The sequence below is a fragment of the Salvia miltiorrhiza genome, chromosome 4 (assembly GCF_028751815.1).
Source record: "Salvia miltiorrhiza cultivar Shanhuang (shh) chromosome 4, IMPLAD_Smil_shh, whole genome shotgun sequence".
Classification (NCBI taxonomy): Eukaryota; Viridiplantae; Streptophyta; class Magnoliopsida; order Lamiales; family Lamiaceae; genus Salvia; species Salvia miltiorrhiza.
In genome coordinates this window covers 2,788,771-2,816,192 of record NC_080390.1, presented here as the reverse complement: position 1 = coordinate 2,816,192, position 27,422 = coordinate 2,788,771, and the positions used below count along the sequence as shown (strand labels likewise).

Here is a 27,422-nt window from a genome sequence, read left to right as displayed (position 1 = left end):
AGATGACCGAAAAATGAGAGTGACTCAAGATTCGTGGGACAGGGGGAATATAAAATTGTGATATTTTTTAAAAGACAACATCAATTCAAATCTATATATCTATATATAATATAAAAGAGCAGTTTAACGGTAAAATTTTACCGCCAATTTTTCTCTCTCCTATAAAAAAATTATATTCTCTCTCCCACAATCTATCCCATTATTTACTCATTAAATATCTATTAGTTAATCTATATATATAAAACATGCAGGAATTTTTTCTACAAAAATTTTTCTCTTTACTTTGCATATTTTGTTTTGATTCTTTTTTAAAATTCATCAACTTTTACTTATAAAAAAAAAATATTTTATATGGATGTTAAATTAAAGATAATGATAAAAATTATAGAAAATAAATTTAAAATAAATAAATTATTATCATTTAAAGTCACAATTTTTTTCTCTCTCTCATCTTTCATCTATCCTCTCCTCTCTCCTACCTCCTTTCTTTGAATAACACGTTCAATTTTTTTTTCTATTTCATTCCTTTTTTAATATTTGTTTTATTTTATTTTTTATATTTTTGTTAGACATCATTTTTAATATTTTCTATTTTTTTTGCTATAACAATTTAATGTAACTAAAAAGATTAGTCTTATATTTGTTCATTTTAGAACTCTTTAGCTTAAAAATAAATTTTAAAGGTTGAAGTTTATATTAATATAAAATTATAGATAATTAATTGATTAAATCTTAAAAAATTAATTTCAAATATGATTTAGATTTATTAAATTTTTGTATGAATTTTTATATTTCTTTATATTAACATATTTGTTATTATTATGTCTTAATTAAATTTAATATTAGATTGAGAATTGACAATCTATATAGTATATAAAAGAGAAGTTTTTCCCCTCCATGTTTTCCCTCTCTTTTTTCTCTCTTCTTCCACCATTTTTTTCACTTTTTTTTTTGCTTTTTATGTTATTATATTTTATTTATTTTCTAAACGTCATCAAATTTGATTCGTGAATAAATAATCATATGTATCTTAAATTCAATATAGTATAAAAATAATCAAAAACGAAGTTAAAACGAATAAGTTATGGAAGTATAAAATATTTTATTTTCTGTCTCTTTCATTAAAAAATTACAACTTTTTATTTATGTTTGTGTATGAAAATATTTATTATGATGTATAATACTATATAATAATATGCATAATGGAAATTTTCATACACTTTGTATCAATTGAAAATTTATAATTTTATATTCAAGATTTTATTGAGTAATTGATCTTAATTATTATATTATATTTTTAAAATATATGTTGTATTTGTTTATATTTTATTATTATTATTATTTATATTTATTTATTTAAATTTATCGTATGATTTCGATGTCCGTCGTGCATCGCACGAATGGGCGTATACTAGTTGAATGGCTAAATATTAGTATCCCACAAAATTTCTCTTTGACGTATATTAAGAATATAACTAAATTAAAAATTAATCTAAATATATTAATTGAGATTATATAATTATTTAGTGTCTCTTAATAAATAAATATATAATATGCTATTATTCTATAATAATTTTGTAATATCCTATTAATAATTTCTATTAAAATAAATAGAAACACATAATTAAAAAAAATTAGAATACTAAAATTAAAAAAACAATTATTAATATTTAAAATAAGATTTCAAGTGTCAAGAAAAATATTATTGCTATCACTTAAAAATATAAATTATCTGATCTGTTAAAACTTTAAATTATTCGTTCCTTACAATTTTTTTTTGCATATCATATACTCCAATTAAAGGTCATTTTATGATCTTTCATTCATAACGTATATTACATGCTTTATTCAGAACATAACTAAATGAAAATGGAAAAAGTATAATCTATATACAAAATGAGAAAAAGTTAAAGATTAGTGACGATTAATTGAGGTGTTAGTGGACAACTAATTTGAATTTCATTTATTGATTTTAAATTTTTTTTGTAACATTGATTTATCCTTATTTTACAAAATTGTCATTGAAACTAATTTGAAATCAATTTCAAATCATAGATTTTCTTTTTTAATATATAGTATAGATATAGATTTTCATATTATGAAATCAGATTCATAATATAGCTATGTTTATATCAATTACAAATATATCTCATTCAATGTGACATACTAAGATTAACCAAATATCAATGAAAACTATAATAACTTACACGATAATAATAATTAATAGTAATTACCTGATTCATTTCCTTAATACACACTAATATACTTCACACACAAATAACTACTCGCATATACCAATTTGAGCTGACATCCAACAACTACTATGAAACTTTAATAAAATTATATTAACATATAGTATTTGAAGTAATATTATTGAGAAATAAGCTAGAAAAAAGATTAGTCCATGCAGGGTGAATCATGGTCTAAGATGTGGCTGAAAGGCCTTGTTAATGGACAACAAGGTTTGCAGAGACTCAAACCTTAATTTTTATGTGCCCATTCAAGATCACCTTGTAGATATTCCTCAAAAAAAAAAAAAAAAGATCATTTTGTAGATAAAGAAATTAATAAACAAAAACACGAATTAATACAAAAGGACTACATTAAAAATATTATGAAAACTTTGTTGTGGAGAAATTTAAATGATGTATATAAATGCAAAAATAACAAAAATGCATACTATTTTTAGAAAATTCTAGAGGGTCCATTGCCATTGGTATGTGCATCCTTGATTTAGTTATGATACAATTTTTCTCGGTCCAATTTAAATGATTATTATTATTATTATTATTATTATTATTATTATTATTATTATTATTATTATTATTATTATTATTATTATTATTATTATATAGGGTGTAAGGTGCATGTAAGTGTAGTGCAGATACCATCATATTCATACCAGCAGTACAGTAGTGTGGTGATGCTTTATATTATAATTATATGTTTGACAAAATATGGCAATGTTTTGGGAGTCTGCTTCTGCCTCTGCAACAATATATGCATACAATCCTATAAAAGAAATTGAGGGGACCAGTGTCCACAGATTAATATATGCCTATACTATACTAGCTTCTTCGACTTTTCTTGTTAAAATGTATTCATATTTTATTTTATTTTCATATATATACATTTATAGTGACAAACACACTCGTCGTGGTTTTTTTAGACATATTTTAATTTATTGTATTCAAGGAAATTGAGATGGAAAATCTTGAATTCTAGTTCGACGTTTCGTGGGTTTTTAGACATATTTTAATTTATTGTATTCAAGGAAATTGAGATGGAAAATCTTGAATTCTAGTTCGACGTTTCGTGGGTTTTTTTTGAGAAAACCTTGATCGATGTTCAGTTTAGAAGAGATCAATAGAGAATGTTAAATAGTATAAAAAGAATGGAGAATGAATCTCTGATCGTTTCGAATACGCCAATAATTTATGCGTAAACGTCTGTTCGTGTGCCGCTCTCTTGATTTATTCGGAAAAATTATTAACTTATTCAGAACTATCAATAGATAATTTTCCATTGAACATATTTTATTAACTTATTCGAAATGATCAATAGAGAATTTTCTATTGAACCTAACCCGCTTTATATGATTATTATATATTTATGAGTAATGTGTAAATTTTGGAAAAAGTAAATGTCATGGATTTTAGCTTGGAATTAAAAATTAAATCAACAAAATTAATTTATCCCCTCACTCGTTTTACTATGCCACAATTCACTTTTTCCTTTTATTTTCTTTTCTATTCTCACTTTCCTCCCTAATTCACTTTTGATTTTATCTTCAAATCTGACGTTTTATCTTCTTCAAGTTTGATCTTTGATATCTTTTTTTTTTTGGTATCATGATACTAATTTCCCAATCAAAGTGCTTTTGTTTTTCACGTGATTATTATTTTGTATCAGATCTGACTGGGTTTGGTTTGGTATTGTCAGTAGTAATCATCTATTGGATATTAAATGTCTAAGTTTTATGGATTCAATCAGCTTTGGTTGTTGCTTGAAGCTTTTTCAGATTTATGGTGAACAGGGGTTTAGTGCTCGTTTGGTTCAAGTAGAGGAATGGAAAGGGAATGGAATCAAATAAAGGAGTGGAATGGTAACAATAACCATTACTTTTATTGAGTGTTTGGTTTAACAATGGAAATGAATCATTAGTAAGAGAATCCCTTTCTTTTGTTTCCCCTCTATTTTGAGGGGTAACAAATTGGGTGATTGGGTTACCCTTGAGTAAGGGTAATGATTATCTCATTACCCAAACCAAACAACAAGTAATGGATTCAATTACTTGATTCCCTTTCCAACCTCTAAAAACACCCAACCAAACGTGGGCTTAATTTCAAACAGGTCAAGCTCCATTGGTGGAAGATTTTTTTAGTTTTTTGTTTGTTGAGATTTCTGCTACGTCAGAATCTCATCTCTTGTGTTCTAAAAAAAAAAGTGTTTAATTTGGGTATTTTTGTTCTTTCTTGTTTTTTCTTTCCTTGTTGTAATAGACAAGTATATTTTTTTTTATTATTATAATTGGTATTTTTTATGGGTTTTTTTTTTCATCAGAAAAGTTTCAATTTAAAGGGTTTTGTTTAGATTATTTTTTCTTTTTTGTTTTTATAAAATTCTAATTCAGCATATAAGCTTGTATATAACACCCCACCTTCTATTGGTATTAAATATTTTTAATATGAAATTTTTGTGTGTAAAAGTATGATATTGTCATGCTCAATTTTATTTGGATTTGAGTAAGTCTATAGTTGTGTCCCTAATTAATAAATGAGCCTTCGAATTTAAAATTTTAGGGCCTTAACAATTTACTCATTAATAAAAGCATTACACGCGTGCATATATATATATAGAGCGAATCATATAGATCCACCCTTTATCATAGTATATATATATCTAAAATATGGACAATATAATATGTTTATATGGCGCACTAGGAGTGTGATACGTGACAGATGTCTTCCAAAGTAAAATACACACAGATATCAAATAAAAATAAAATTTTTGAAAACTAAAAAAAAAAATTAAAAAAAAATTGGTCGAAAATTCTTTTTTTTCACACAAGCGCAGTCAAAATTATACATATAATTAAACACAAATATGCATAAAATACAAATATATATAATATTGGATAGAAAATATGCATTGAAATATATGAGCCGAATCTGGGGTGAAATTTTTTTAGAGAGCCGTGGTGGAATTTATCTAGGGATGCAAGCAAAATTCAAAAAGGCCTTGTAATTTTTATCCAATCACTTGAGATAATAATGTATGGAAGGCGCCGAATTGGAATAAAGCCATGAGCCATCATTGACTATTGGCGAAGAAAAATAAAATCAAATAAAAATAGTCACAACGTCGAATCAAAGCCCAATAATTTTCCTTGCTCATCAAGGCCACTCGCTTTATATAAGTTGCTACTTTTATGTAGCTTTGCATATGCTCACACACTCGTCTTTCCAAAATAACAATATTCCAGACATTCTCACACACTCATTTACGCAAAGCTTCATTATTTGCGCCACCACTATAATGTCTCTCTTCTCAAACTTGTTGAGCTGCTTCAAGGTTCCGTCGTCGTCGTCGCCGCCGCCGTCGCAGAAACAGCATTCCTCGTCGCCAAAGAAAAGCAAGTCGCCTCGTGCACCTATTCCCATGTCTTACTTCCCCATCAACTCTCAAGTCTCGCGCTTATAGTCTCGTCTCTCCGGCCAGGTGTCAAAGTCATCGAAGTGGGTCGTCATGCGGGATTAATTGGCCTTACTCCACTCCTTCAAGACCTATGAATTTTTGCTACATCTTATTCTGATGAGAATCGGTGTCCCATAATTTTGTATCATATTTTATTACTTCCTCCGTTCACGAAAAACAAAAAAAATTCTGTGAAACCGGTTTTTTTTTAAAAAAATCACCTTCACAATGACACTACTTCAACATACAAATGATATTTTATAATGATAAAGTATCATTTGTAAGATAACTGGACACTCGCCGGACAAGTGTCGGCGAGGAAAAGCAGGGAAAAAGGTTGAACCTGAGGCGAAGATCATTAGAGGCCCGGAATGGCAGGCTGTTGTGAAGGCCAAGAGTAAGCAGCCTCTCGATGGAGAGGTAGCATCTGACTCGGAGTCGGAAGATGGAGCTAAGGAAGCGAGTGTTACTTCGCCCAAGGAGTTTACAGGGCCGGATATTTTGGAAAATTTGTGTAACAGGAGTTCGGAGTCTAAGCACAATCAACTGGGGTCCCAGGATGGTAACAGATTTGTAATCCTCGAAAATTCCTCGATTCAAGAGGATTTGGTGACTAACAAGCAGGATACCATTCTTAAGAACACAGAGGGGGACATCGACTTGAACACTGCTTCGGATGAAAATAATTATAATCAAGGAATGGGATCTCAACAACAAGAGAAGGGTTGGGAATTTGCTGCCACTAAAAATATTTATCTGGAGCATAACATAGAACAGATGGGACATGCTACTGATAAGAGGGAATCTCAGCAGCCTCTTTCGGTGGAACTTTTCACCAAACAGCTAGGGGGCGTCAATTTAATGACGGCAGAAGGATCTATTTTGCAGGTTGATGGGGAACAACGGATAGAACAGTTGGGGGACGTCTCGAAAAAGGTGTCAGCAGTCTCGCACCAAGCTTCTCTTCAGGTGGAGCAAATGAACGAACCATGGGGGGACGTTACGGAGAATGTGGCAGCAGGCTTGATTCAGGTTTCTCTTCAAGAGGAGAAACATGGGAGGGATCGCGAAACCATTACTCAGCAGACTGCGCAGAGCACTCTTGCTCATTTTTCGGCTGACCAAACAAGCAAGGAAAAGAAAATTCTTGCTATAGAAAATGATATTAAAGTGGAGAGGTTAAAGAATGAGGTCTCAGGATCAAGCTTATCTAAACGTGGCAGAGGGCGTCCTCCCAAGATTGATCAGAATGCGCGCAATCATAATAAGGTTCTTCATCTTCAGCAAGAAAGTATCAAAAATCGTCTCCGGAAGGCAGCTGATGCTGGGCATCAACCACTTGATTATATTGTTGATTATCAAGAGTCGGAGAGTTTGCAGGCTATGGACAACGTAGCAAACAAACGGTGGGATAAGGAAGCGGAGCTGGGGTCTTCTCAGCCCAGAATCAATCAATAATTCTTATGAATTTTTTGGTTTGGAATGTCCGAGGCTTTTCGGACGATTCTAAATCTCTTCTTAAGGAGCATTGTCGTTCCTTTTTGCCTTTACTTGTAGGCATTATTGAGCCTAAGAAAAGTCTTCAGAAAGTTCGCCAGAGCTACTGGAGATCGATTAATTTGGTCCCTCGACATCAAAATTTTCGACAGCCTCGGAGACCGAACATCTGGTTGCTCACTAGTCCGGATGTCCAGACCACGATTCTGCTCTCCTCGGATCAAGTCATTATTGCTGATTGTGTTTGGCAAACATACTTTTTTAGAGTTGCTGTTGTGCATGGTGCGAATTACCACGTTACTAGACGTGCATTGTGGACTGACCTTCTTTCTTTTGTTGATGGGAACACGGTGTTTATTGGGGACTTCAACGCCGTTAAGGGAGCGCATGAGCGACGTAGTTTGGCGGCGCCTTTGAGAAGTTCTTGCAGCGAGTTTTGCGACTTCATCGAGGCTTCAGATATGATTGAATCTCCTTCTTCTGGCATTCGCTTTACATGGTCTGGTCGGATTTTACTTCCTCGGCATGTGGAATCTAGATTGGACAGGGCGTTTTTCTCTCCTGGTTTTGCGAATTTGTGGGCTTCGATTAACACCCATGCGCTCCCAAGACTTACCTCTGATCACTCTCCCTTGATTTTCCAATGCAGCGATGAGATGGGTAAGGGGAGACGATTCAAATTCTCGAATATGTGGACTTCACACCCTAACTTTCTTGAGCGAGTAGCGTCTTCTTGGGATGCTGCGACTGACATTCGCTGTCCTATTTTTAAAATCATGTTCAAGCTCCGTCGTCTCAGAAATGACCTCAGGGCGTGGAATAAAGATGTGTTTGGGCAGGTGGATATGCAGATTAATTCTGAGCAAGTCTCGTTGCTCGACGTGCAGAACAGGATTTCTGACCATGGTTACACAGACATTCTTTTTGAGGAGGAGGTCAGTCATCAAGCTCGGTTGTCTTCTTTCCTGGCCAGGAAGAACAGTCTTTTACAACAAAAAAGTCGCGCGCACTGGCTTTCTGACGGAGACCGTAATACTTCTTTTTTCCATCGTGCTATTCGCTTTCGAAAGAAAAGTCACAGGATTGAGCACTTGAAGATTGCCGATGTTGTCTCGTATGACAGGGGGAATATTCAACAGCATATTATTGATTTCTTTTCCTCTCTTTTTAAAGATGAAAGCCCCAGTAATGTGAACTGGGATATGCTGGAAGGTATTATTGATCAATTTGTGTCTGAGGATCAGAATGGGAAGCTCACGCATATACCTGATGATGAGGAGATTATGGCTGCGGTTTTTAGCTTGGATGCGAATAGCTCGCCGGGTCCGGATGGGTATTCTGGGAAGTTTTTTCAGAGCTATTGGAGCATTATACGACTGGATATTCTTTCTGCGGTGCGTGCTTTCTTCCTTAATTCTTATCTGCCTGCAGGCTGTAATGCTAGCATCTTAATTTTGATCCCAAAAAAGGAGGTGGTGGAGACGGTGGCTGATTTGAGACCTATCATTCTGTCAAATTTCTTCTTTAAAATTATTTCCAAAATCCTCGCTTCCAGATTGGGGGAAGTGGCGGCTGTTGGGGTGTCGCCAAACCAATTTGGGTTTATTGGAGGTCGCTCGATTCATGACTGTATCATGCTTGGCTCTGAAGGTTTTAGCTGCATGAATCGCACGGGCAAACGATCGAATATGGCGTGCAAAGTGGATATTTGCAAAGCCTTTGATACTATGCGCTGGGACTTTATTCTGAACGTGCTCAGGGTTAACGGTTTCCATGGAAAGTTCATTGAATGGATTTCCATTATTTTCAGCTCCGCCCGGATTTCCATTCTTTACAACGGGCAGCTGAGTGGCTACTTCGCTTGTTCTAGGGGAGTTAGGCAGGGTGATCCACTCTCTCCTATTCTTTTTGGAATTGCTGAGGATGTTTTGAGTCACTTATTTCTCAGTTGTGTGACTTCTCGTCACATTACTTCCATGGATTTCAGCAGAAAGGCCTCTTTTCCAACTCATTTGTTTTATGCTGATGACATCTTGATTTTCTGTAAGGCGTCGATGAAAAACGCTCGCAAAATCAAAAAAATCTTGGATTTCTATGGTGATATTTCGGGACAAATTTGTAACCCTACTAAGTCTCACGTTTTCTTCGGGAGGGGCGTTTCTTCCATTATGAAGAATCGTGTGATTAGTGAGCTTGGCTTTGCAATGGGATCTTTGCCGGTTACTTACTTGGGAGTCCCGATTTTCGCTGGGCGCATGCGTGCTTCTTACTTGATTGGTATTTATGATAAGATTGTCAATAAGTTTTCAAGTTGGAAGGGGCTACACTTATCTATGGCTGGCAGAATTTGTTTGGTTCGTTCTGTGATACAAAGTTCGGTTACGCACTCTATGATGATATATAGATGGCCTAAATCCCTCATCTATAAACTGGATAGAAAGTGCCGCAACTTTATTTGGTCGGGACATGTAAACAAAAAGCCTTCGTGCCCGGTGAGCTGGTCTAGGGTGTGCGCTTCTCGCTCGGAGGGTGGCCTCGGGGTTAGATCTTTCTCGGCCATGAATAGAAGCTTCTTGATGAAGATGGCCTGGAAGCTTGTGCAAGGTCGAGAATTCGCCCCTGCGATCATGGCGACTCGCTACTTGTCGAATTTTGGGTATGCTAAGATGTTCTTGGCTTCTTCGCCTTTCTGGATTGGCGTGAGGGAGCATGTGAACTCCTTGGTGATGGATTCTTATTCCTATATTGGCACTGGAGAACACATTTATTTCTGGCATGACGATTGGCTGGGTTACAAGTTGGCGGACAAGCTTCATATTCCGCCTTTTATGAGAGACTTCCTGCAGCAAGCTGTGAGTGATTACTTCTATGATGGTGTTTGGCATTTCACTCCGGATTTTATTATTCAGTTTCCTGATCTTGTGGTGGATATTTTGTTGCTTCCAATTGGGGAGGCGAGTGACACTCGCTTCTGGAAACCTTCTGTTAGTGGGGAGGTTTCGGCCTCTCTTGCCTATGTTTCGCAGTCTCCGCATTTTCCCAAAGTTCTTTGGGGCACTTGGATTTGGGAGCGTTTTATTCCTGATAGAAGATCTCTTATCACATGGCGGATTCTGCATTTGAAGATGCCGACTCTGGATGGTCTAATCAAAAGGGGCATGCACGGCCCCAACAGATGTGTGATGTGTGGGTTGGCTGAGGAGTCTATTGACCACTTGTTCTGGAATTGCAGTGTTGTTCGGCAGACTTGGGTGGTTTTCTTTGATTGGTTTGCCAAGTCGCAAATGCTGGACTGCTTGGATATTCATACCATGTTGGCTGCTGCATGGAACACGGATTTCAGTCCGTTGGTTCGGTCCTACTGGAAAGCTGGAGTGATTAATTTTATTTGGAAAATTTGGGACTGCCGCAATCAAGTGACTTTTAATGAGGCCAGTTTCCATCCAAAATTGATTCTTGGGTTCCTGAAAGTAGTGTTTAAGGAGATGGATTCCAATTTCCCTAAGCTTGGGCGTTCTCATAACTCTTGGCAGGATTATTTGGTGCTTAGGCGAATTGGGGTTGCTATGCGCGCTTTTGCGCCCCCTTTGATGATTGAGGTTCACTGGTGGCCACCGGCGGGGCAGTGGATTAAAGTCAATACTGACGGTTCGGCGCTTGGGAAACCTGGAAGCATTGCCGCGGGCGGTGTATTCCGCGATAACTGGGGTGCGGTTCGCGGTTGTTATCACTATAAAGGGGGTTCGGGGTTCGCTTTTGAAGCGGAGCTTTTCGCGATCATGCATGCCATTCGAATTGCGAATTTTCGTGGTTGGCACTGGCTTTGGATTGAAGCAGACTCGTCTTATGTTGTCCAGCTTCTGCATTCTCGCTCTTTGAATGTTCCTTGGCGATTTCTCCCGCTATGGAAACAGACTTTAAATTGGCTTTCAAATTTTCGACTTCAGATCTCGCATATTTTTAGAGAAGGAAATAGTGTGGCAGATATTATGGCTAATCATGCCCGGATCGAAGGGTGGTGGCCCTTTGCTATTGAGGATATAAAGATTGCGGTGTCTTTAGATATGGCGACTCATAGTCGCGTTCGTTTGAAGAATTGATTACATGGGGCTGTTTTGGATTGGTCTATTGGAGTGGTTGATGCTCGGTTGGTTTTCTACAGCGTCTTACCGACTGAGGTTCAACTATTTTTTCTTTTTCTTGGATGACGGCGACGGGCTCTCACCGGCCATCATCTTTGTTGCTTTGCGTGTTCTTATTTCGGTTGTGACTTTTTGAGCTGGGATTGTTTTGGGACGATGGTTAGGCCGGAGTTTCAGAAACTTTCCTTTCCGCTCTTCTGGTCGTGGTCTTTGTCTTTTGACGAGAACTCTTTTTCCTTTTCTGGTTTTTCCCACGGGGTTTTCCATGAAAAGGTTTTAATGAGGCTCGGCCCTTAGTCTGCTTTTTTGTGCTTTCAAGGGTTTCTTTGTTCTTTTTCCCCTTTTCCCATTTATAATAAAATCGCATTTTAATTGTATGTTGAAAGTAGTGTCATTGTGAATGTGGTTTTTTATAAAAATCGATTTCACAGGAGACCATCTCCACGAAAAATAGTCCTCCACGAAAAATAGTGATAATAAAAGTGGACGACACGAGTTTTAATAAAAATGGTTATTGTATTGTGAATGGAGAAATGACTCCACTTAAAAAATAGTGTTTATAATGATAATTAATTGTATTGTGAGTGGAGAATAGGGTCCACCATATAATATATACTCCCAAAATAGCAAAAATGGGAGTATTTTTTATGGACGGAAGGAATATTATATATATTATTTCAATTATATTTTTTATGAAAATAAACTTTATTATAATATTGTGGAATGTGGATTATGCTTAATTTTTATTTACAAAAGTTAAAATTTTAACAAATTAATTATATACCCTAACTTTGGAATCTACTGTATAAATATAGTATAGCCTAGTCTAATTATTTCTCAAGCCGAACTAGAATTGACAAATGACAACTCTAGAAAAATGTACATTAACTTTTCTTTGTTGAATTTGATTAATAACCTCCCTCCCCCACCCCCACCCCCACCCCCAACACACACACACACACACACACGTCCACACATAGGGCATGTTGTTTTAAGGGGAATTACATTTTTCATGATAACCATTCTAACTAATGCATTCATGTAAGAATTAATGCATTCGATGTTAAAATTAATGTAATTAAAAAAAATCCCAATAAGACCATTTATAGATCCTAGATTATTTTAAATTCTATTTAATATCATGATTTAATATGTCTTTCTACATTTTTTTGGTAGAAAAGCAAATGAAATTCAAATAATTATGTCACCTTCCATTTTCAATGAAATTTCGAATTCATGTTCAATGAAAAATTCTTGTGAGTAATTACATTGTTGATCTTGAATAAATGCCGACTGGCTGTGAATAAATCACAGTTTCCCATGAACAAGACGATACAAATAAAATGAATTTTGCCCAAGTCATTTTCAACGAAATTCCCATGTATAAGGTTGTGAATAAATATCAATTGGCCATGATTATATAATCACAAGCTCCCGTGAATAATTATTTAATTAAAATTTTTCATAATTATAACCACTATGAATCTCACTTATTAAAGAAGAGATGACAAATCAATTGTAAGATTTAGAAAATCAATAAATATGATGAGTTCTTAGTTCTCACAGATATTTGAAATTGTCACCTGATTCTCTCTTATATATGTGATGTATGTTGATCAGGTTCAATTCATGCCTCTGTTGCTAGGAGGTTCAGTTCATGCCTTTTAGTTGCTAAGAGGTTCAACTCTAGGAGATTCCAATATTTTACTATTTGATGCATGGCTGCAAAGGGAGCAATTGTGTCAAATATAATCAGAAATTCAGAGATTAGTTATATACTGAAAATTATCATATATATGTAGGTAGGGCTGTAAACGAGCCGAGCCGAGCCGAATACAAACAGGCTCGAGCTCGGCTCGTTTAAATATTCGGGTGTTCGAGCTCGGCTCGAGCTCGATTCGAGCTTTTATCTTGATGATCGAGCTCGGCTCGTCACCCACATACTAAGCTCGAGCTCGGTTCGAGTTCGGCTCGGGTGATGCTCGATAATATCGAATTCGAGCTCGAGCTCGGCTCGTTAGATGTTCGTATATATGATGTTCAAGCTCGAATTTTTTATAAATTCAAGAAAATCTTCTTAATTAATATGTTATTCGAGTTTGAGTTCGACTCGTTTAAGGCTCGTGTACTAACTCGACTGAAGGTTCGTGAACAGGCTCGCGAACATGTTCGTAAACAATCGAATTCAAACATGTTCGCGAGCTCAACGAGCCGAGCACTGTCAGGCTCGAGCTCGACTCGATAAAAATTTCGAGCTCGAAATCAGGCTCGAGCTCGGCTCGTTTATTATCGAATCGAGCTCCGAACGAGTTTTTTTCGAGCCGAATCTCGAATAGCTCGCGAGTAGCTCTGTTCATTTACAGCCCTATATGTAGGTCATACGTCGTTACTGGAGAAAATACTAGTTGAAACAATTTTTGAGATATAAGTCCGTTTGAACAGAAATGAAATTTTTGTCTAGTACTAATTTCAAGAAGTTCATTTGGACTACCATTATCGGCAATTATTTGAATCACTTCACTATCTAATCTCTTCAATATTTAATTAATTTATTTAACTTTCATATCATCAATATATTCAATATTTAACTTAATATTAAAATAAAATTCAATACATTAATAACAAATTAACATTAATTAATATAGTACAATATTTAACTTAATATTAAGACAAAATTCAATAAATTAATAACAAAAAGAGTGGAGCAATCTTGTGGTCTCTTGAAGGTTGAGTTAACGGCTATGGTCGGTTAAGTGATGAAGACAAAAATATGCATCCCTAAAATACTGAAGAAAAGTAGTTCAGTACACGTTGGGCCTACAGCCAACAGCGCTGCTCCACCAACAAAACAGCCCTGCGTGGCTCGAGACATCGCTGCGAAGGATAAGCAAAGGCCCAATTATGAGAAAATCATGCAGGCCCATCAATCTTTCAAGGCTATCTAGGTTAAAGCCCACATCGATGTCGCCCCCAAACGAGACAAGCCTAATTCCTTGGAGATAGAATCTACTCCATAAAAAAACCCATGAAGATCGCCGATAAGTATCAAGACCGAAAGGAATTTGATTCCTAGTATAACTCTTTCTTGTTATCTATAAAAAGGGGGGAAAACCCTAGTGTAAATTCATAGCCCTTCGCCGCTCTTGATATTCATAGCTTCATGCTTAATACAAAGTTCGACGTTTTCATCGTGTCATTGTTTTTCTTTCGAAGTTTGTTACTACTGTTATTTTTGGGCACAACAAGGAATTAGATTTTTTTTTTCTTTTAGTTAATTGACGAATGGTGGTCAACCACCTCATCAATTCATTATTGTTATTTTAGTCTTATATTAGGAGAAATTGTTTCCGAAACATTAGTTCTATAGACATTTTTAAATAAACAGAAATCAAAGAGAGAGAGAGATAAAGTGAAGAACAATGGTTTCTGAATAAGTCAATCCAGTGTATCAAAAGGTCCAGTAAAAGTAAATTATCAAATGTTTACAAATTTCATGAAAGGACTTTAGTGCTTTAAGTGGAAATTTGGCCTTTTTTAGCCATTCAACGTACGAAAAACGTCTTCTAGGCTACTGATGACAAAGAGTTTTCACAGTCATTTTTAGGGTTTTGTCTTAGCTACATTATGCGCGCCACGCATCGCCGTTTAGATTGAAACACGTGTACTCCTATATTGACCAGCTTTAATGTGTATCGGACCGGGCCGAGCGGATAAAAACCCGCTGGTTCTTTGTCACTCTTTTTCAGCATATTCGACTTTTTTGTCTGTTGGATGCGTGGCGCTCTGGACGTAAGCCACCCGTCCCTATCAGAAACCTATTGCTTGCCTAGTTTTTTTGAATTTGCGTAGGACACGTTTCGATTTTCTGTGTGTTAGATCTTGTGAGTGATTGATCGCGACCGTCGATATGCACGATCTAGGGTTTTCTATCCCATTACTTTGACAAGAAAAATTTATTTCGCCTCGTCTTTGTTGTGAGCTTTCGAAGCTGCATTCCGGAGCAGTCGGTTGTGCCATGGATACGGAAAGTTGTGAGAAAGTTGGTATTTTTTTGTCTTGCTAATAATAACATGTTCATATTTTTTTGAAATATGATCTACGTGGAGTAGGTAGCTGTTAATTTGCGGTAGATTGTTTTAGATATGAATTAAGTCACAACTGTCATTAATGAGTTTGTAGTTTTAGCTGTTATTTTTCAGAAGTGTCGACATTTCATTTAATATTTCACATTTGTCGTAGTAAGTGAAAACTAACAAGATAATGCTTAAATAGTTCTGAAAACCAGTTAAATTTTGTACAAAATTTAAATGAGAGACATATATTATTTGTGAGATCTGATTCTTGTTAGTGGGTAATTAAGTTGCCTTTAAAATAATTATTTTGTTGTTCAATTTTAAACTAAATTCTGAAATTGAAGTTTATTTTTTCTTTTTTGTGAAAAACTGCGGTTGAATTAACATCAAGATGCGAATTGTGGTTTCTTGGAGAGATTCGTGGATCATTAGCGGAGGGAAACATGTGTCTTTGTCGCCAGTCTTGTTTTGGCCACCTATTGAACATTTCAGAGCTTAAGTTTCAAGGAGAGTTGGTGAAACTACTATGCAATAGGCTACACTCGAACAGCTTTGCTAAGAATTCCTTGATTTTCAATAGTTGAATTTGGAAGTGCAGATTTTTGTGTTATAAGTGGCTTGAAGTTTAGCGGTGATTCTTCTCTTCCAAATTATTCCAAATTCCACGCGTCTGTGTTTCCCTCACGTAATGATTTGTCTATTCGCGACATCGAAACCGAATTTCGAAAGGAGTGTGATTTTAGCGGTGGCAAGTCCGCTAAGAGTTTGAAGCTAGCTTATCTACTAACTATATATGGTTTATTGGTCTTTAACAATGAAGACAGTGGAAAAGTGGAATTGGGATTTATGCACTTGCTCGATGATGTACCGAATATGATGAACAATTTTCCCTGGGGTCTTGTTTCGTATTAACATCTTGTAACTTCCATGTACCGGCTGAAGAGGGAGTTGGGTAACGTTGAGAAAGCTAAGAATACACATTCGTTGGAGACGTATGGGTTTTTGCATGCTTTACAGTGTTGGTCGTATGAAGTCATTCCGATGCTTGCCACGTATTGTGCCTCTATAAATATCGAGCATCTGAATTTTTTTCCTCAAATATGTAAGTGTGTGATGCCCCGCTCTTTTAAATACATATTAGATTAAATATGTGCATTAGTTATATAATTCTTTTAATTATTTATTGTGATTATTTTGTTCAGATAATATTATTTCAGCAAAAGTCTGTATAAGAGATACAGAGCTGCGATTTAATATTCAGTCATGAATCAAACCAATAATTAAATTATTGGTTTAGCTACACATTTGAAACTTTGCATTACCAGTTGATTTAATCAATAGTATTAGAAATTTTAGATTTATAACCGATTTCATAAATCGTGTTATTTAAATCGAATTGTTAGAATTATAACTTGAGCTTATGTGAATAATAATTTTATTATTTCACGCTATATGTGTTTAGTATTAAGTCGCGAATTAATTCCGACTTTCACGTATTAAATCCCAAGTGAAGGATTTAATTAATACGACGAGTATTTAATTAGCAAGAATTGGATAATTATTAAGAAACGAATACGAACTATGAGAAATTAGATCTCGATAAATAGTCACATCAAACCTTCCCCTCCAATACACCATTACTGCAGAAGTTTTTCTAAAGATTGCAGATTTCTTCCTGTAGCATATCTGAACTCCATCACACCCCAAAGTTTCCTGTAGCAGATCAATCCATAGTTTTCAAAAGCTGTTGAAATCCATCACACCCCAAAAGCCCCAATTTCAGGAGAAGATATTCAAAGATGGCAGGAGAAAATCTTCAGCAATCTACAAGTTTTCAAAGATGGCAGGAGAAAATCTACAGCAATCTACAATTTTCAAAAGCTGCATTTAAATTCTCCTACTCCCTTCAAAAATTTCAACCATCTTAAATTCCGTTGTCTGCGGAAGCTCCTCTATATAAACTCACAATTGTCAGTTCAATACTCATCACTTTCACTCCCGCAAAAGCAATACTCCATTGTATTGAAAACTCTTAATTTCTTCATTGCAAGAGCTCAAGTGAGCTCCCTTCGCCGGGCCGTTTATTCGCCGACCGGCCACTAGGCTCTGAACCGAGAACGTGTACTCGTTCCTCCATCTTCAGGCTACCAAATCCAACAATCGAAAGGCCGAAGCCTTCTCTGTTTTTCCCTGACCAAAGACCGCAATATCCTTCGGCGGCCAACGTCGAATTCCCGACTTAGCCACCGGCCAACTTACGGCTTTCGTTTCTCACTATCCTTACGATGAAAAAGGATCGAGAAACCACCGTTGTGTAGCCTGATCTACCTCGCACGAGGAAGACTAAGTCGTAGACCTTCGCGGCTAAACACCATAGCGGAACGACGACCAGAAAACCCCCGACGAACAACTTCCATTAGTGCTCACTTGGACAAGGGTAAGTTGACGCCCTTATTTCGATGCATTCCCGTTTCTATTATATTATGGGAAATTTCTGGGGTATACATGGGAGTGTGGTAAATATTTGTACAAAGTTTCATGTTATTTGAACTTCGTTTACTACCCTTTCAAAATTTGAGAAGTCTACTGCCAGTATCTGCTGAAACTGTCGTGAGGCAGATGATTAGGTTAATTATTTCAGTAACCATATGTTGATATTTAGCTCTCAACTTTTTATTGTATGAATATATATGTGTTAGCGATCTGCATATAAAATTTGAGGTTATTCCGGTAACGTTTGCTATTTTTTCAAAAATCTGGACTTTCAGTTGGCAGAAACTGCCGAATCTGGTAGGCGATGGGAAAATCGCTATATCTCTTAAACTACTTGGAGTTTTTCAACATACCTTTTTTTCAATTAAACTAGACTCAAAGAGGTTTCTATTGATATGAAATTCGACTCCATACGAGTTCGGAGTAAAAACAGTTTATTAGTTGAAGTTGAATCTATACAGTTTTGTTGAGATGGAAATGATTCAAAATAATTCCTATTAAGGATTTTAAAGTTTTATTGTTGATAAAATATCACTTTTAGTTTATAAATGAGCTATTGATGTGTATATATATATATATATATTGGTGATTGACATTATTAAATGGGGAAAAGGAAAACGTTTTATGTTTATAGAATTATTCTTTATAATAGATAAATAAATGAATAATATAAAATGGAATTTCCTACATCCTCAAAGGTACATGAAGTATTTTGATAAAGGAAGAACGATTGTATATGAGTTAGATATAGTCGTTTAAGGAAATATGGGTAGTTAGAGAAATGAGTGAATAGTGATTCACTGCATTTGTTGTTATCTTTTCTATTATTCACTCGAACACATGTTTTCGTGTTATCAAAGGTTCAAATAAACAAAAGCGTCTGAGTAACCTATCGCGCTAAGGAAAGAGAATCATTGTCTTAAGTAGCAAAACACTGCAATCAGGTGGGCATTACTTTTACTATACGTATATAGAGATCCCCTGCGTGTCGTAGGCCTCTTATACGAATGAATGCATGAGATGATCTAACTGTTAATTTCAGTTTCATATATATCAAATGAGTTTAAATGTTACATTCAAGCAAGTTATTTCATGACAAAATCTTTGAGTTAAAGTTATTTCAAGTATTGTCTTGCCATAAAATGTTTCAATTTTAGTATGATATTTATCTGCTTTGGCTTTGCCAATGATGCAATCGAATTCGGGTCCTGAGCAGTTGATAGCTATCCTGCCTTGACTAGTGTACACCAGTGACCGTGAGTCATCTAGCGGGTTGGCCGGTCAAGTGACCGTGAGAGGTGGCCACCTCTCCGGCACACAGTTCCAGATATGATAGATTACAAGAGAACTTAGACTGCAGTCGAACTTTAAGAATCACAACTGAATTTAGTAAGCTTGGGCCTTTTTAGCGAAAAACCCCTTGCTGTACTGCTTATGATGGCATGACAATTTAAATCTTTACGAAGCATGTTATATTTCATAGTAGGCATATGTGCCCACTGAGTATTTTTATACTCAGCCCTGCATGTATTTCTAAATATGCAGGTTGAGCAGCTGATGGAATGGAATGATGTTGAGCGGGTGTTCCTTTGACATTTCAAGAAATGTAACCTTGAGTATACATCTTCATATGTATATCTCACACGTTTTCCGCTGCAAAACACTTTAATTAGAATAACTCTATGTTATGAAGTTGTGACACGTGTTATTGGGTAACCCACCTTAATAAGTTCTCCTTTATGTGTATGTTTTATAAGTATCCAAATGATCATATATGATCCTAGCATTTTATCTATGAGTGACATTTCCATATACTTTAATGTTAAGTAATTGTCCATATCCGTTCCCACTCATTAATTCTCATCCCAAGTCATAATCCCAGCTAAATTTGTCATTATGGGTTGCGGGCTGTGACAAAGTGGGTGGTCACTCGGGAGTTGGATAGCAAAGATGTTGGTGTTCGTAAAATTTTATAGGCCGAGCATGGATGTTACCCCGTAAGAGATTTTGTTTTAGTATTTTTTTTTTAACGCCTTCTATGTTATTTTCGAATAACTAATGCCTCGCACATGCATCTTGCATTGTTTTGTAGGTGCGTATTTGTCTGCTGAACAGTGAAATGAAGAAATTAGGCGAGCTTGGCATAACTCTCATCATGCAAGTTGCGTCTCCCGTACCTATCGTTGATGCAACAAACCACGTCGGACGTAAACTTGATTTTGGAAATGGTGAATCTAGGCCAGATTTACAACGGAAGAACATTCCTTGCAAGAGAAAGGGTAGACGCTTGGGTTCCTCTCCCTTGAATAATAATTCAGGCAAGTCTTGTGATGACGATGAGTGTTCCATTATTGAACCATGGGAGATGAAAAAGCACATGGCAAAATTCAGTAAGCGTAAGTCCCGATGTCATGTACCCGATGGCACACCTGCAAGCCATGGCAATTTGAACTCAAAATTCGTGAGTCCCGACGGTGGAACTGTCGTTTTGGACGCAGAGGGCAAGGTAAGTGCATTGATGAGCTACTATATGTACAAATATTTAATTGCCAACCTAACTCGCATCCACGCAGGACGTTACAACGTTGTTCTTGAGCCTAAAGGGCCAAATCAAGTGTTTGAAAGAGTTCATGCAGTTGAAGTTCAAAGCTTTTGAAGATTTAATAGAAAGTTGCAAAGTAGGTGTCGGTTGTTCATGTGCAATTGAACTGGAGTGTGAGCGAAAGACCATTCTGATCGGTGCACCAACTTCGAAGACGATGGATAGGGGAATAGATTGTGATAACGATGCCTATAAATCTTTTCGTGAAGATGCAACACGGAAGACGTCAAGCCCAACCGCCGATTGGGCTGATGACACTTTTGATTTAATACCCAATGTTAATAGAGATGATCGTGTTGTAGGTCTTTGGATGCACGATCCTAACGACACCGACATGGCGACTTCTGAACTGTACCAATTTTGCTACATGGACGCGCAATCCTTTGAAGTCTAGCCGGTGAGATTTACGCATTATAACTTGTTCGTTATTAACTTAGTAAATATTATTACTGCAGTAGAGCTGTAATCATGCGTTTTTAACTTATAGGGAACATTTGGTTATACCGCGTACCGATATTGTTAAATACGCCGACGTGCCTTGGTTTAAGTTGTTGTGGAGGAAGGATGGCTGGCTTGATAACACGGTAGTTTCATAATTGTTTTGTATTGGTTATTGTCGTTAATGTGAATTCATTTTGACAAGTGATGATTGAAATTGTATATATTTGCAGCACATTGATGCACTCATAAACATGCTCATCATAACTTTTGATAACCATATCGGTGTGACTGTGAAGCGGCGGTGGACTTGCATGGAGATTCCATGTTCGGTAAGAATTTATGGTGTTGTGTAGTTGTTTGTTGGATTTATGTGTTGTCCTCTTACAGGTCTTCCCTTTTTGGGACATTGTGCATGCATATAGCACGCATTAACAGGGTCCAATTTGTATGATGTTTTGGTTGTGGTGATGCCTTACGTCCGTGGTGAACGGCCGATAAGAGGCGGATTGAAGTGGTGTGATTCTAATCACATCTTTGGTATCACCAATATCAAGAATTATCATTGGATATTTTATGATGTGTCGTTGGAGGAGCAATTGATCAGGGTATACAACTCATTGGAGCATAATTGAGAAGATGTCGTCTCACACTTTGCCAATATGCGCAAGAACCTACCCATCGTTTGCAGTTTTGGTGGTCTTTGGGAGTCCTCAAGTCTGAAACGTAAACCGTTGAAACCATTCTGGAACATTGAGAACTTCGCCTCAGCTCCAAAACAAATTAATCAGAGCGACTGCGGTATTATGGCTATGAAATATATGGAGTGTTGTGCTTACAATGTTTCGGTCACGGAAATGGATCCTAGTCGGTGTGAAATTTCTCGTCGACGTTACTGCGCGAAGTTGTTTCAACTTTCGGAGTGGCTAAAAAATACCGCAATGGAATGATTTGCTTGGTCATTTTTTACTTTTGCTGTTGCACTTGTGCATATACACAACTATGTTGAAGTGCTTAAGTACTCCGATGTGCTTCGTTTGACGGTTTTAATGTTTGTTTTTTGGATGATTTTTTCCATTGCCTTAAGTACACTGCAGAGATAATGTATGTGGATTTTTAATGCATTACATTAAATTGTTGAATCAATTGATGAATGTACCTCAATCCATTTTTTGTGAAACACTATATTTTTGTTTATTGTGTACCAATATTTAAATGTTTTGGAAAAAATTTATACAATCGAAATAGTCTAATTGTATACATAATTTAAATCCACGTGAATAATTTTTTCATATATTAGGTTTACTTCATTATATTTTTTTTGTTTGAATAGTGCTATATAACTTATACAAAAGAGTAATTACGCATTGTCATTATGCTTCGTAGATGAATTATTAAAGCGCTCGATATTATAGTACTAAGTTGACGTCGACGAGAGCATGATAACATGATGGTCGAGGATGAAAAATTCTATTACAGAGCGCTAGGAACAACCGTCCATGGTCGAGGAACTACTGAACTTGAAACCATTGTACTCCTAATAACTGAAGCCTGCCATGATAATCATAATTTGATAGGTAATTAAACACAACGACGCCAGAATCATTAAATGATTCTGTGTTTTTAAATTTGACTAGCATCTTCACCAATTCTTCAGATATCCATAATTTACTCTGGTGTAATGTTGAGACGGGTGAGTTCAAGGTGGACATGAGTTTGACCGCATAAATCGCACTGCACGTTTAAGTTTGTAAGTTCATAAAAAAAACCCAATGATTTATCTTTATAATGACATAGTGTAATTATGCTGGTTATCTATAAAAATCACTACGCGTAATCGTACCTCTGTCTTTTTGAAGCACGAATAACCGAACACGCGACCACATGCTAAAATGCTGCGGTCGAAGCATAAAATTTAAAACACATCGTCGTTTTTAGTGATTTGTCATACGATCTGCAAATTGCATAGTTTGATTAAATGAAAGAATGTCATACCTTATTACGTGGTGACCAGCTGATTGCGTAGGGCGTTGACAGAAATAACATTTAATATTAATGTCCGTCACCGGAGTGCTTTGTTGCGATGATTGTTGTGGCCTGACTTCGACCCTACTTGGTTCTTTAGCATTGGCGTGTCCGGTATCCTTAGTAAGTGAGGTTACGCTAGCAAGTAGTTCTGCCGTGGTGCATCCGAAATCCTTTATAAACTTGTAATCTGTCCAGTAGTCCTCCGTCATCAATGGGTTACACCTGCTCTCGATCCACTCGCGCCAATCGTCGACTGGTTCGTTGTCGTGGTCCATTGACGTGCCACAATTTGTTTCTCTTATTGCTTTGTTATTGAGGTGTGCTTCTGGATATATGGTCCACGCTTCATAAACACATATTTATAGGGGTTTTATCCCTGGTGCACTTTGGTAAGCTGCATGCATGACATCTAATTGAATTAGACGTGGCAAATTCCTGACCACACTGGGTTAGCTTCGTAGTGGTATCTTGCAGATAATATTGACATGTGAACTATTACTATGCATTCATGTGACCCTGACGATTATTCTCATGCATCGCGTCGATGACCTCGGGCACGCTTTCATTGGAATAATTTCGTCCTCTTCGTTGCTTTTTGTGATTCGAAAATGTTGGATAACTTTATTGATGGAGTATGACGACCCAAAACAATTTTTTTAATCCTTATTGTAATTCGAATTCAGGGAAGAAAGAACTAATTGACACAAAATTTAAACGATGCCTACCGCACGAGTATTTTAAATTATGTAAAGGTAAGCGGTGTTCTAAAAAATATCATTTCCAATGTGTTCTCTGATCTCCTTTGATTTGGGAGAATTCAAGTCAAGCACGCAATATTTATCCGTTAACTACATTAAAATAAATATAAAATAAGATATAGAGATGCATGCAAATAAGATATAGAGATGCATGCAAATATGATTGTACATCCACCAAACTCATTCAAGCGTGCCATCAAGAATAGTTTGAATCAGTGTATGAGTTAGATTAATTAACTGTAATAGTAAGATATCAATATTAAATTAATAATTAACTCTAATAAAGATGCACTCTAATAGAATATAGTATTACTAAAATATGAAAAATATTACTCTTCCACAATTCAAGCGTGCCATAAAGAATGCTTCACTTAAAATTAATTAAATCTAATATTAGAATATCAATTCAATAAAATATACTTCCTCCGTCCACGATTTAATGCCCCACTTTGATGTGGGCAAGGAGACTAATAAAGCTGAAAAATATGATGTGGATGAAATATAAGGGTAGTTGACTAAAGTGATAAATGTGTTGTGAGTGGGTTCACTAGTGATAAAGTGAAGTAAATATAGAATATAAAAATAATAAAAGTGTTTAAAGGTGGGGCCATTAGTGACAAAAATAGAAGAATTTTTTTTTTAAAGAAAAGTAAAATGGTACAACAAGTAGAATAAGGCAATAAATTGTGGACAGGTTTTTAAAGGCAAGTAGGGCATTAAATTGTGGACGGAAGGAGTAATAAAAATCTCAGTAAAGATGCACTATGTATTAAGGAACATGCCATTCTCTAAGCGGAGCAGTTAACAACATGGCAATATTACCGTATAAATATAAATAAGTCTTATTATATAACAAGAAATTAAACAATTATATTTTATCCATGTCCGATTCAAGAACATTAGCCTGAGTTAGTTAAGAGAAAATTATTTTTTGGTGAATGCTTCGGAACATACATAATTTTTTTTTTTTATCTTTTGATATTAGTTATGATTCCATATGCATTATTTGCAAAATATGAGTTTTGCCCTTTTTGTTTTCGGGAATTAATGAGTTTTGCTTAGTTTGTAATGCGTTATTCTATTTCGCAGATATTAGGGCTTCCGGGATTCCATCGTTTGTTGTGTCGAGCACAGCTGTGTTGTCGATGTGTAAAGGATAAAACAAAATTTAAGATTACAATTGACAGCCATATCTCTGCCACTCTGTTGCAATTCATTAACCTATGGATAGTGACAATACATAATCCTATGAGATCTTCAAAATACGTTTCGTCGTTTCCGCTGGCGAACGGATATTATCATTCGATGTTATAATTTTATAAATTTCCATTGAAATAAAAAATTCAGTCGCACCTCAAAGCCTTATAAAACACCCAAATTATAATTCAAAAACAATTCGCATTACGTGTACTTTGTTGTCGAAAAAATTATAATCCGCTGAACTTATCGTCGAACAAAGGAATCTGTTTTTTGGCGGTTTCTTGAAAATTCGAATTTTCCTCAATATTGGATATTGACGCCAAATCGTAGAGTGGTTGTCATAGCGTATCTTCGCTTAATCAATAAACAAATCTTTGACTTCCTACTGTGCAACAATTGCCAGTCATGAATATCTTGCCTTTGTGTGTTGGTATTGTTATTTAAAAAATTATTTTAGTTTTTATTCGAGTTTTTTTTAGAAATTATGTTATCTTTATTTGTTTCAAATTAGTTGGGGATTCTTCTAAAAATAATCATAGATTTGTTTCCACTAATATAGATATTCTCATTCTCCACAAAATAATTCTATATTTGAATCCACTATTTTAGAGATTCAACATAATTTTTCCACACATATTTTGTTTTCCGAAATTTCTGTTATTTATATTTTGTTTTTATTTTTTTTCGAAAATTGTGATTTTTTTTCCTTACTAATTAATCCAAAAGAATTAAGAATTCTGTCTGTATCGCGCGACAATCGTGCAAATTAGATTAGTGATGAGTGATCTCACTAATCAAATTAACATTCTTAAGTTATAATTATAAGATTCTTAATAAGAATCTTCAATTCTTAGTAATAGTATTAGATTAGTGATGAGTGATGAGTGATCTCACTAATCAAATTACAATTCTTAAGTTATAATTATAAGATTCTTACTAAGAATCTTCAATTCTTAGTAATAGTATTAGATTAGTGATGAGTGATGAGTGATGAGTGATTTCACTAATCAAATTAACATTCTTAAGTTATAATTATAACATTCTTACTAAGAATCTTGAATTCTTTCTAGGAATCTTAGATTAGTGATGAGTGATCTCACCAATCAAATTAACATTCTTAAGTTATAATTATAAGATTCTTAATAAGAATCTTCAATTCTTAGTAATAGTATTAGATTAGTGATGAGTGATGAGTGATCTCATTAATCAAATTAACATTCTTAAGTTATAATTATAAGATTCTTACTAAGAATATTGAATTCTTTCTAGGAATCTTAGATTAGTGATGAGTGATCAGTGATCTCACCAATCAAATTAACATTCTTAAGTTATAATTATAAGATTCTTAATAAGAATCTTCAATGCTTAGTAAGGGCTGGTTTGGTTGGGGGTTATACAACATATTAGTTATTTTTATCCGGATTAGACAGGAGTTTGGTATTCTATTGAAACATTGTGGATGGCCCTGAAATAAGGCAAGGCCCGTAGCTAAATTTCAGGATTATGCTGTACTCGTAATACCTCTAACCCCCTCCGATTATAGTAATCAATACAGATTATGGCAATATTTTTCACTACCCTCGCACGACTTCCGTTGATTGGATTTCAACCCTAGCTCCCTTTCTTCCCATCGCCGCTCTTTCTCCATTCCATCTGTTTCGAACCCTATGGTGGAAATAATTTCAGATTCGATTTGCTAAAAAACTCAAAGCCATCAAATTCCCTCTCTCACAATATTCAGATTTCAGATTCAAAGTCATCCACTTCCATCTCATCGCGGCCAACTGCGGAATACAATTTCGAAGGGTATAAACTAGGATTTGGGCATTTCGGCGGCACCATCTTCCAGCTGTTCTCGAATCAAGAACTGAGAGAGAAAATTTGAAAGACATCATCAGCAGTGTAAAGATCGGTAAGAACCATCATTAGATGTGTTTATGGCTTTCGATTTTTCGTCGATCTGTGGTATGTTGATTTGGGGGTTGTTCATTTGAAAATCGAAAAAATCACCTACCGATTTCATTATGTCGATCGTCATTTTTAGAATATGTGGAATTTGTCGACTGGAATTTCATCATCTAGGGTTCGAAACTATTCTACTGATTGTTTGATTTCAACACCTGCGAGTTTCAATAAATTGTTTCTTTGTTTGCCTCTTTTTTTGCGATGAACTGAATATTTCATATATTTTTTGTTAGAATACCAATTTAACGAGCAACAATTACGCTACCAAAGGCTAATGTGATTGCATAATTTGTTCCTTTTAAGTCACTTCTGCATATTATTGAATTCCATATATGGGCATTGATTTATTTCGTTCATTAATTTGAAATTCACATTATTTTATGAACGCATATACATGAAAATCGGGACACAAATAGAGCGAAGACCAGGCTACCAAAGGTCAGTACCAACGCCTTCTCGCCAATGTCAATATGTGTGATTTTTGGGCTTGTTATCATTCTTGTTCGTGTTCAATAGGCACAAATAATTT

The 27,422-nt window shown here is 35.5% G+C and overlaps 2 protein-coding genes and 1 long non-coding RNA gene across 3 annotated transcripts; 2 read left to right on the top strand and 1 right to left on the bottom strand.

Moving 5' to 3' along the window:
- Nucleotides 1-7,160: 7,160 nt before the first annotated feature.
- On the top strand, nt 7,161-11,294 carry LOC131021140 (uncharacterized). Its single transcript, XM_057950230.1, has one exon. The coding sequence runs from the start codon at nt 7,161-7,163 to the stop codon at nt 11,292-11,294; it is 4,134 nt and encodes a 1,377-aa protein (XP_057806213.1).
- A 9,696-nt stretch (nt 11,295-20,990) lies between these two features.
- LOC131022277 (uncharacterized) lies at nt 20,991-22,015 on the top strand. Its single transcript, XR_009101210.1, has 3 exons — nt 20,991-21,088; nt 21,176-21,274; nt 21,368-22,015. It is a non-coding gene; the product is annotated as an uncharacterized LOC131022277 (long non-coding RNA).
- Nucleotides 22,016-22,349: 334 nt separating this feature from the next.
- Nucleotides 22,350-23,264, bottom strand: LOC131022261 (uncharacterized). Its single transcript, XM_057951734.1, has 3 exons — nt 22,938-23,264; nt 22,786-22,837; nt 22,350-22,676 (listed from the first exon to the last, which is right to left on the bottom strand). Exons 1-3 carry the CDS (start codon nt 23,243-23,245, stop codon nt 22,611-22,613), a joined length of 426 nt encoding a protein of 141 aa, XP_057807717.1. The 5' UTR covers nt 23,246-23,264; the 3' UTR covers nt 22,350-22,610.
- Nucleotides 23,265-27,422: the final 4,158 nt, after the last annotated feature.